Source organism: Pseudochaenichthys georgianus, chromosome 12, assembly GCF_902827115.2.
Source record: "Pseudochaenichthys georgianus chromosome 12, fPseGeo1.2, whole genome shotgun sequence".
Lineage (NCBI taxonomy): Eukaryota > Metazoa > Chordata > Actinopteri > Perciformes > Channichthyidae > Pseudochaenichthys > Pseudochaenichthys georgianus.
Genome location: NC_047514.1, coordinates 20,054,577 through 20,066,332, shown reverse-complemented (window position 1 = coordinate 20,066,332; position 11,756 = coordinate 20,054,577). Strand labels below are relative to the sequence as shown.

The 11,756-nt window shown below is 40.0% G+C and overlaps 1 protein-coding gene across 2 annotated transcripts; it reads right to left on the bottom strand.

The window, feature by feature from the left end:
* Window positions 1-1,205: 1,205 nt before the first annotated feature.
* On the bottom strand, window positions 1,206-10,121 carry pargl (poly (ADP-ribose) glycohydrolase, like). 2 transcript variants are annotated; one of them, XM_034096065.2, is made up of 18 exons: window positions 9,970-10,121; window positions 8,508-8,588; window positions 8,143-8,226; window positions 7,013-7,830; window positions 6,404-6,523; window positions 6,133-6,219; window positions 5,675-5,746; window positions 5,496-5,582; window positions 5,245-5,405; window positions 5,100-5,173; window positions 4,942-5,014; window positions 4,491-4,566; window positions 4,253-4,400; window positions 3,535-3,613; window positions 2,803-2,911; window positions 2,257-2,353; window positions 2,047-2,175; window positions 1,206-1,967 (listed from the first exon to the last, which is right to left on the bottom strand). In XM_034096065.2, the coding sequence occupies exons 2-18, from the start codon at window positions 8,584-8,586 to the stop codon at window positions 1,849-1,851; spliced, it is 2,412 nt and encodes an 803-aa protein (XP_033951956.1). In that variant the 5' UTR covers window positions 8,587-8,588; window positions 9,970-10,121; the 3' UTR covers window positions 1,206-1,848. The 2 variants fall into 2 exon arrangements, with proteins under 2 accessions (XP_033951956.1, XP_071061127.1); XM_071205026.1 differs by lacking the exon at window positions 9,970-10,121 and adding an exon at window positions 9,288-9,356.
* Window positions 10,122-11,756: the final 1,635 nt, after the last annotated feature.

The following is an 11,756-nucleotide window of genomic DNA, read 5'->3' as shown; positions in this document are numbered from 1 at the left end:
CTCTTTTTTAAAGTATTGCATCATAATTTGAGATGTATTGTGTGAATGTAAAAGGCAAAAAATGGGTATGTTGCCTGGAGGCAACATCATACCATAGGGTTAAGAGCATTCCATGGAATATAACAAAAAGTGTATCTCGAGCCGGTTTCTCAAACTTACCTACCCCACCTTTAAGCGGTTATTGGTGGATTTGTCAACTCCGTCAGCTTACATGTCAACTCCGTCAGACATAAAACCTGACGGAGTTGACTGAAGGAGTTGACGAAATGGCATGTTTTTTCCCTCTGCAGAAAAAAACACTGCAGCTAGCTAGCTAGTTTTTTGGCTATTGCTAGCTGTCTCCATAATCTCAATAAAATACTTTCATTGAGTCCAATATGGTTTATTAAAAGGTATCATAACAGAGAGATGGTGTTGACATGCTCCAGCTGTGACCATAGGAAAATTGACATTGTTCATCTAAAATATCAAAAAATGTCAAACATACCAGACAATGTGTGGTATTGATGTATTCACCACAGCCAGGGGAATGAAAAGGGACCCTCAGGGATATAGCTGACCATGCTATTGCCTGATTTAATGAGGTTTATGACAAAATCTGACGGACACAGAGGACACAACTTTGATATGCAGATTTCTATGGGAAATATTTTTAGATGTTCATGGCATGCATTGTTTTATACATTAATAACCCTTATGTTTGATTTGATATAAATGTTTTCACAATTGTAGAGGTTTTTAAAGATTTTGGGGGCTGGTGAATATTGTGACCTCTTGCTGAGGACAAGAGAAATAACATGGGCCGTCTAACCACTGGTCATACATTTAAACAAATATCCCTCAAAAAAGTAATTATCTATGCTAAAACAGAACATCAGTATTCACAATTCTAACTTTGTGAGTATGTCAATCATTATTTATTTATTTATTTTTGATATAAATAAGACTTGTTTTGTCCCGACTCTCAAGAATCAGTGTGTGCTGATGAACCTGTACAATACCTGTATTTGATTTATTATCCAGGGATCACTGTAGCCAATTGTTCTTGTTAACAGCTGTAAGAGAGCTGTATGTGAAGTGTATGCTATGTTTTTTTTTCCTTATGTGTTTTGTAATTTTTGTATTGACTAGTGCCCCAGCCAAAATGAGATTCTCCAACTCAAGTGGGTGTCATATACTAAACAAAAATTCCACAACATGCAGAGAATGCTTTCAATCTTTATTAATCAGCACAGTCACATGTAACTCCTACACCATGTACCTCAGTTGATTTGAAACGGCTGTAATATTAAGTAGTACAGTAAGAGGTAGTACAGCAGACTCACTAACAACTGCCTTGTCACAATGGTTTGTAAAGCTGAATGTTAATGGATTAACTTGCAAAACCTGCAGCAGCTGACTGAGTGTGAGAGTACTGGTCTAACGCTAACTTCTCTCAGGCTTTAGAGCAACTGATGGAGCTAAAAATGTGACATATGATTCACACCGAGACATTTGATTTTTTATGAGTTTCTCAATTTGGCCAGTCGGCTTGAGGAAAAAGTGAATAAATCAAAGTGTAGAAACTAAATCAAAAACACCTTCTGGATTAATTGATCTAAAGCCTTGTTTAAGGCATGTCATTGAAAAATGCCGTGTTCAATAACCATGTCTTTTCTTCGTTGTTACACATCATATCTCTCTCTGCCCAGATTTCCTGGCTATCGCTACGCTTTTAACGATCAAAATAAGGTACATTTGCAAAAGATGATCTTTAATCAATACAGACGCTTCTTCATTTCTTTTACTTAAAGATCACTTTTAGATTTAAGTGCAAATTCAGATGCAGAGGTAGGGATGAATCAGTCCTCACAGCAGACTCTTGGAAGTGCTGAAGTTGATCCTGATGAACTTAAACAGATCCACATGTACACTGCCATACACTTGCTGAGTGGCACAGTAGTCTTGAAGGAGTCTGTACAGTTTATCTGCAAAATATAAGACTATTAGAAACGTTTTGAACCAACAAGAAACATTTGACAAGTCTGATGTCCTGAAATCTCTCACCAACTGTAGTTCTTTCTGTGACCAGCAGGTGGTATGTCTGCTGCAGGCCTTGCTTCAGACTTTCATCCTCAAAGGTGAAGAAGGCCAGATCTCGCTCTGCCTGTGCTGCTGCCATCAGCTGGATCACAGCTGGAAATGAAGGAAAAGCTCAAGGCAAGTGTCGAATGCGTTCCTGGATGAAGAATAAATGGATGGAGACTGAAAAAGTACCTTTGAGTTGTTTGTCTCCATTGAAAGCTCCACAGCCCCAGTTTCCTGTAGCGATGTCGGGCTCATTGGACTGATGACCCTTAAATCCACAGTATGCCTTTTTTAAGGAAAAAAAGAAAAATTATTACTATAGATAAAACAATGCCTGATAAAATGCAAATGTACCTTTACTACTGATAGAGAATGTTTGGTCAAGCAGAATAATACAATTACTGTTGAGAAGTCCTTTGAATTAAAGCCAGAAGCAAACATACTTTTCCAAAACAAGAGCCAACACTTTATTACTTCTGTTTGTAGCATGCCAAAAGATCAATTAAGAAAAATACAACATTTAATCAAATTAAAGGCAAAAATATAAGTTGTGGTTGGATACTTCCTTTAAGATTTGTTATACGTTTATTTCAGGAAAAGATTGGTGGGTTATGCATTGATTTAAGGCAACAGCAAAAAGATAATATACCATATATGGGCTTTTAGTATATGATTATTAGGTCATATAATATGAAAATAATGATTAATGACAAAATAACAATACACACAGCTCACCTTGTTTAGTTCCCGTGTGACATCGATCATATTGTACTGCTCACTTCTGTGTTTGAAGTGCAAAGCGTCGATTGCCACGATCTGCCTCTGCAGCCGAGCCCACTCGTCTCTATAAAGATCAAATGTGAGAAAACCGGATGTATTCAAATATGGCTCGTATAATAAAAGTGATGTGACGACCCCTGCTTTACTCTCTCCTATTGTGTGTGTATGGCCCTTTAACGGTCTCCCTTCCTCCCTATCAGCACTGATTGAGGGCTGATTGAGGGCACCTGGCCGCCAGTACCGGAGGAGTTAAAGGCTCGAGCCAGAGCGTGTTTCTCAATGTCGAGGAAGGCTACTCCAGAGCCACTATTTCAAGGATGCTACATCATCGAGTGGCACCGAATCACTGTTTAAATGGCCTGCATACATGTGCTACCAAGCAAGCCTCCTCGACATTGAGAAACGGCCAGTGTCTCGTTCGCTCTCTCGGTTGGAGGATCTGTTTTTGAGAGCAGCTACCTGACTTATATGCTTGTGTTTCCCTTCCTCTTAGTTTGGCATTCAACACCTTGCACCACACCACGTTCACACACCCACACCTACACTACTGATCTTACTGATTAACACATCCCATTGTGGTAGCTCTTTTTTGTTTAGTCGTTTGGTTTACAATAAATATCTTCCTTATATCATGTCTGTTCCACGTTTTTGTTATGGCCAAGAGCCAGGCCATGACAGTGATTATACCTGTTGAGGCGCTCCTCATGAGGATCTTTCCACTCAAAGGTGTCCCCGAAACCAGAGTAATTGCTGAACTGCTGGGAGCCTGAGAAACAGAGAAAAGCCAACATTGAGTTAGTCTGTCACAATACTTTCTGACTTCCTGTCTCTCTCAGCTCCAAGCCCATTGGTTCTTACTGAAATGGTAAATCTTTAAGAACGCTACACAAACATAATCCTTTTTTTGTCTAAACGGCAGTCCAAAATATTAACAAAATCACATATAAAAGCAGAACACATTGGGAACGCCAGAGAAGAGATTGATAATCATTTAAGCTATCCACAGCAGTTGGGGAGGTTAGTAAAGACGTAAACATTTCACTTCTTTTGACATTTTTATAGAAGACAACCCAAACGATTCAAAGCACATTTTTTGGGGACTATTTTAAATCGGATTAATCAACAATTGGGTCAGTATTTAGGAGATCAGGCAATGTCTGTAAACTACAGTTTGTGTGCTTTGGTCACTGATTCCTTATGGTTACACATACACTTTTCTAGTCTGTAAAATGTCAAAAAAATAGTAAAAAAGTTCATATCTTTAAATGTCTTGTTTTGCCCGACCAAAAGTCCAAAACCTAAAGGTATTCAGTTTACAATCACATAAAACCTTTTACTAAGTAATTTAAAACATTTAATTTGATCAACAATAACTAATCCATTTATAATTTCTCCACTACGGTACCTGTAACGATCAGACACTCCTTGTCCCCAAGTTTCTCAGTGAAGAGGCGGGACACGATCAGCTCTGGATTGATGATGAACAGGATCTCCTCCTGCACCAGACCTGAGCCCAGCACACCTCCACCGATCCAGCTGGAGGCAAAATCCACCTGCACAAAAACAAAGGTACAAGAAATCTTATTTAAATACATTCTGGACAAAAACAGCTAGGGACCGCGATGCTTTAGTTCAGATCTTACCTGAAGCATTCCTTTTCCTTCATTCTCAATGGTGCCATGTGAGGCAACGTGCAGTTTATGCATCTTCTTTTTACAGCTGCCACAATTAAAAAAAAGAATAATGAGTTCACTTTTTTACACAAACGTTAGTGATCCTTACTTTTCATATGGTGCCACCTTAAGGTCAACATACGTAAGTTGTTCGTTTGATTATACTGAAGGTATTTCTTTATTAGTAATAGACAGGTTGAATATACCTGAAGCTTTAAAAAGATCGTACAGAAAAAGGTTCAACTATGTTTACAAGTTGGAACATCGTTATATAAATCCATGACATGAACACTGCTGGCCCCACAGGATCTGCTAGCATGGCTATAGTCTTTTTATATTTAACTTGAATTCTCTTTTAGTTATTCTAGCATGTATAACTGTTTGAGATGTCTCTATAAATACATATTAATAATATTATTACCTTCTCCAGTTGGGTAGATCAGTGTCTTTGAGGCAGCGTCTCTCAAACGTCACCAGTCCTGTTAGTTTCTTGGCTGAAAGACATCAACAGTCAGAGATCTTCACTGACACTCCTCACAAACTGGAGGAAGATGAGGTTCAGCATCAACTATCTCTCACCTGTGACTTCCTGAAAGTAATGCATGATGGCCCTCAGCTTCTGCTCCTTCCGGGACGACGAGTTACCAAACAGACTACACAGAAGAATAGAGTATTTAGGCTTGGCAATTGGATGTGTAACAGAGTGGTATGGGTGTTTTCTGACCTGGTGAAGTTGATGGAGGGGTAGTTGTGGTACTCTGCTTTAGGACCGGAGAAGTTGCGGCGAGGGTAAGTGCAGAAAAATGCATTGGCGAGCAGGCAGGCTATCTGAGTTTGTGACAGGGTGATGGCTGCAGGGTGTCCCCTCTTAAGCAGCGGGACGGCCTGGAAACATAGATGCAAACTTGGTCAATTATCAAATATCAGTGTGATAGTGACTACTGTAGAGTGAAGCTGAGACAGTGAGTGTCATACCTTCTTCACGAGCTCAGGCAGCCTCAAGGCCAGCTCAGCTATCTTTTGAAATAGTTTGGGTGAGTAATTACTTCCATTCGGGTCGGCCTGATGATGAAATATAATTATAACAAAATGATTAAAGGGGTTTCTGCCACAAAACAGATGTTTGAATAATGTGTTAACACGTGGGCACTGACCTTAACCAAGCTGGAGAGGGCATCAAAGGACCACTGACCTTTGTACTTTGGGTTATATTTGATGATAGCATCCTAGTGAGAGAGATACACAGGTTGAAGGAGTACAATCCATGTGTACTGCAGACACGTTAGAATAAGAATCAGGTTTATTGCCGACGTATATACAGTATGGGTTGTGCCTTACTTCTTGTCCCAAATAACAGTGAGAGAAAAGAGTCAAGCCTCAAAAATATAAAACGGAAATGTACTACAAAACATGTATGTATGTTTGTGGGGCACTTGTCCTTTATTGATAGTGACCGCTATGATAGGAGATGGGACGCCTAAATACATACATTCAAAAGAAACAAGTATAGAGTGTTTGAAACTAAGAGGAAGGAAATTATTGTTCACAGTATGAGAAATATGGTCAACGTGCAAAACAAAATATGCAAATGGTGATGGAATAGCCAGATTACCTCCAAATCTTTGACGCTGGCTGTCTTCTTCTTGGACAGAGATTTCAGCTGCTTGGAGATCACTTCCCACCTAACCGTGTTGGTTTGCTGTAGATGGAAAAATCAAATAACTTCTCAGGACATTTACTCTATTCGTTTTGATATAATCCACCATTAGTCTGGAGGAGAATGTATCTGTATCCCTGAAAATGAGGACATCATATATTTCCTACAACTTGTCTTGTCCCTACCAACCTCTGGATAAACATAATGTGAACAGCTTCAAACTAACCTTCGTATATCCAGTCTTTATGTGACTCGACAGAGAAAACGGCATTTTCACAAAGTCATTGTGCCACACGTCTCTTCCGTCCTGAGGTATAGGTCCTGCTCCACAGTTGAAAACGTCCACCTGAGTATAAAATAAGAAAAAACGATGAGAGGAAAATTATAAAACGGAACATAATATCTCTTATTTCCTCCCCCATTAATCATGTCTTGACCCCTGAGAGGAACCATCTGACTGAACACGCTCAATGTATATAAACTAGTTATAAGTAGCTTAACATCAATCATCTATAAAGGTAAAATGCTGCTCTAATATTGATGAATCTAATAATGTCACATATAATCAGATATTAGTGCATATTTTCCTGCAGGATGAGTACATTTACTGCATAAGGTATACATTTTGCACGACTTATAAAAGAGTATTACTACATTGTGGAATTCATAATTTAATTTGGTGAATGATCTTAGTTGTTGGTGGAGTAGAAGTCTTAAGTAGCAGAAAAATAAATTACTTAGTTAAGGTACAAGTGCCTCAACATTGTATTTGAGTATAGCACTTGAGTTAATGTACATAGTTACTGGAGATAGAAGAAGAAGGCTAACATCTTACATCTACGAGGACAGTGTGCTTGTTGCTGAAGTCCAGAGGTCCCAGCGTGTTGTCACATTGTGCAATTCTCTTCATATCCTTCAGCAGGCAACAAGATGAAGGGCCGTCCTCCATCTTCTTCCTCACTTCTTTGTCCCCCTCAACATGTGGAGCACTTACAACATCCTGGGAACTGGAGGGTTCAGAGGAAGAGGGTACTGAGGAGGAAGGTCCAGAGGAGGAGGGCACTGAGGAAGAGGGTGCAGAGGAGGAGGGTCCAGAGGAGGAGGGTGCTGAGGAAGAGGGTGCAGAGGAGGAGGGTCCAGAGGAGGAGGGTACTGAGGAAGAGGGTGCAGAGGAAGAATGTCCAGAGGAGGAGGGTCCAGGGGAGAAGGGTCCAGTAGAGGAATGTCCAGGGTAGGAGGGTCCAGGGTATGAGGGTCCAGTAGAGGACTGTTCAGGGTAGGAGGGTTCCGGGTATGAGGGTCCAGTAGAGGAAGGTGCAGGGTAGGGGGGTCCAGGGGATGAGGGTCCAGTAGAGGAAGGTGCAGGGTAGGGGGGTCCAGTAGAGGAAGGTGCAGGGTAGGGGGGTCCAGTAGAGGAAGGTGCAGGGTAGGGGGGTCCAGTAGAGGAAGGTGCAGGGTAGGGGGGTCCAGTAGAGGAATGTCCAGGGTAGGAGGGTTCAGGGTATGAGGGTCCAGTAGAGGAAGGTGCAGGGTAGGGGGGTCCAGGGGATGAGCGGCCTGCCTGAACTGAGCTTGCCTTTCCATCAGGATTTATAGCAGATTGAAAACACTGTTTCACCTGATCAGAGTTGTTTCTGCCGTACACTGACATTTCTGGAGGTGAGAGACAAATTACAGTGAAAAGGAAGTGGCTGACACCCACAAAAAGGTTCTAGGTAACACTTAAGAAGAACAAGATTTTTCAGAAATCCAGAATATGTTGCTGGACATTTCAAACTTGTAATATAATACATTTCTCTCTCCTGGGAATTATAATTTGTGTCTGATACGATTTCCCAATTAAAACATTCAAGTTCCCTTCTTTATAAATACTGTGAATTAAATCTCCCTACTTTCCCTCATTGATATTATAATCTATAGGCAACTACTTATTTCATCTCTAAATGCAGGAGGAGCAGGCCTGACCTTTGCTCTTGTGCAGTGTTCCAGTCTGAAGCCCTTCTGTCATCTCCCTGGAGCGTTTGCTGCTTTCTCCTCCGTCGGCCACATCTGGAGGTAAGAGAGCAGGCTTCAACTCTCTACATCACTTGTTTAAGATTCATGCCAGACCTTGATTTGCTTCCAACTAATCCTGCAAGTATGTCCAGGGGTTAAACTGAAATGTAATGTGAGCTCAGGGAAATGTTCCTCATTCAACATCCTGCACTGTGAAGCTAAATTACAGTAAACTAAGCAACAAGAAGCAAAACACATTTTTTTAATGAAGTGGAATTAAAGTGGACTGCATTTCCTTTTACTCTTTTAATAGTTATATGCAGAGGAGGCCTCACCTGAGTTCTTTTTGCCATTGTGCAGTATGTCAGGCTTCAATATCTCCATGGAGCTGTTGCTGCTTTGGCCCTCAGCCATCCCTGGAGGTAAGACAAAAACATGACAGTTCGTAAAAAGAAAGTGAGGGATTGGTCCTAAACTTTTGACCTCATGACCGCCTTACAAAGACTGATTGTAGGTGATCATAACAGCTTTAACATTGATATATACAGTGTCGGCTCCAGAGTATTTTTGTTGGGTACTCTATGGTAGGGCTAACCCATACAGTGGTGGGGCTCAAGTCAGTATTTGCAATGTAATTACATACACGCTCCTCTTGACAGTGAAACGCCATGTGTGAGGTTTAGATTAGTTCCCTGTCTCAATCCCAATCGAACTGTATGAAATAAAAAGGCACATTTGTCTTGTAGTAAATAAAAAGGGCGACCTGGAGCCAATCCTGCAATTTCCCCACAGGTGAAAGAGTTGACATGCTGAAAACCCAACCCCTTCAGGGGGGTCTGGGGGGATTCTCCCCCAGGAGATTTTTTTGAAATACTAACATAACATACACATTCTGCTACTCTCTTGAGAAGAAAAATAAATAAATCTATTACTACACGACATATTTAAAAAAAAAAATGAAAGCCATTTTAGTTTTTTGTTATTTTGTTCTGCAAGCTGAACCTGCTGCTCCACAGAGAGAAGAGGGAAGAGCCTGTGTGAATTACTTTACATTGTGGATAAGGGTGGACAGCCCCCATTGTTCTGTTTGTCAAAATGAAAGACAGCCCACACACCTATCAATCATCAAACCGTGGGGTCTTATTCCGTAATGTTGTATCGAATAGAGATGTACTACCGCAAAAGTATTCTCCGTTGGGACTTCCTGCAACAACACCACGCAGTTATCTTGATTCTGATTGGCCAGAAGACATTATCAAAGATGTTCTATTGAGAAGACAATCACTACGTGACAAACGTTTTCAAAACAGTTTCTAGTCTTCGGTATTTCTAGACAAGTGGCTACTGAAATCAATCTTACAAACTGCTGTCTGTGCAATTTACTCCGCGCGAGTTGGCGGACTTTATTTAGCTTACTTTAACATAATTTTTCATGGTGGGGCTAAGCCATTTCTTGGTATGGCTGTAGCCTACCCCAGCCATACCCTGGCGCCGCCGCCACTGGATATACTAAACGTTAATGCATCAATAATGTTAGTCCAGGATAATAATTTACATTGAACGTACAATAAGTTTGTAGAGTATTTTCACAATGTGTCATTTCGACTTTCAATTAAGGTAATGAATGATCTGAGTAATTCTTCCACCACTGCTAGTTTGTCCCACACACAAATCTTACGTTTTAAGAGCAGAAAGGCAACAAATGAAATATACTGTATCAACGAGTGTGACATGTTGTCTGTCATTGTCACGCAGGAGCTGCAGTACACAACAAAGCACAATAATCAAAATACTCACCTTTCACAAAAGACAGCGAGTATAATGTGTTCAGATTTCACTTAATTATCTTCAACAACTGCGTTCATCGATGAAAACGCAGTTAAGACTCCTCAAACACAGGCTAAAGTTTACTTTCACTTTGCAGCGAAAACGAAAGTGAACTAAAGCGCCAGTGCTTCTTCTGCAATGAAACTGTGAGTTATACATTATCCACGAAACGGTGCTGTGGTATTGCAGTTTTCCATTATAATATGTTAAAAACCTTCTGCAACAGAACATTCGTTTTAACTAAAATTTAGATTAATCCAGCATGAACTATAATCTTATTGCGGAGAATAGGGACATTAGATTTGATGGTAATTATTTTTACCAGGTTCCTTATGTATACTAACCTTTTATTTTATTTATGTTTTATTTGTATTCTAAACTACACTTTTTACCAGCCTGGTACCAAAACAGTATTACAGGAAGTGAAGTTGAGATTTTTAACACAAGGTGGCAGCAGCAGACCAGCTGTGATTTTGTTGTTGTTGCAGGATTTCCACAAAACCACTTCAAAAATAATTGTGTTATTTCTATCATTTGGATGTCAAACTCATGCAAGATAATAATAATAATAATAATAATAATAATAATAATAATAATAATAATAATAATAATAATAATAATAATAATAATAATAATACTTCATACATTACATTTTAAAATTAAAACAGTATATCATGCTTTTTTGGTGGGAAAAGTATTTTATATAAATACTTTGAGATACTTTCCATTTCATGCTACTTTGTACTTCCATTCCATTCCACATTTGAGGTAAATCGTGTACTTTTAATCCACTACATTTATTTAATACCTTTAGACGTTACTTTGCAGATTTTGATTAATAATGTAATAATCAACACTTAAATAAGACTTTATTTATACCTGGAGTAAATTCACAAGCTACCCTGCAGTATACAAAGTCATTAAAACTAGCTGCACCTTTACCAGCTTTCCATGACACTTTAATGCATCAATAATTATAATCAAAACATCTGCATAATGAGTACTTTTACTTTTGGTACTTTTAAGTATATTTGTATACTAATACTTTTGTACTTTTACTTGAGCAACATTTTGAATGCAGGACTTTTACTTGTAACAGAGTATTCCTACACTGGTACTTTTACCTTGTGGTGGGGTAGGTAAGTTTGAGAAACCGGCTTGCGATACCCTTTTTGTTATATTCCATGCCGTCACAGTAACCCATCCTATACATTTAACCATTGTTGTTCTCTACCGTCCACCAGGCGCCTTGGGGGACTTCTTGGAGGAATTAGATAATCTCCTCTCACACATCCCTGAAACTGGCCCTCCCGCTGTACTTCTCGGAGACTTCAACCTCCAGACGGGGAAGATAGACGAACTAACATCTCTGTTAACCACCTTTGCCTTTTCACTGTCTCCGTCCCCACCAACTCATAAAGCTGGCAATGTCCTTGATCTCATATTCTCAAGGAACTGCACTACTTCTAACCTCTCTGTAAACCCGCTCCACACATCCGATCACTTCTTCATTTCATTCTCTCTACCCCTTTCCAAACATAACGAACTAATCTCTTCTCATCCTGCACCTGTCCGCCGTAACCTTCGTTCCCTCTCCCCCTCTACCTTTGCCTCATCGGTGCTCTCAACCCTCCCTTCGTCTGACTCGTTCCAACTCCTGCCTCCAAACTCTGCTGCAGAAACTCTCCTCTCTACTCTCTCATCCTGTCTGGACTCTCTCTGTCCTCAAACATCTCGGCAGGCTCGTCAGTCCCCTC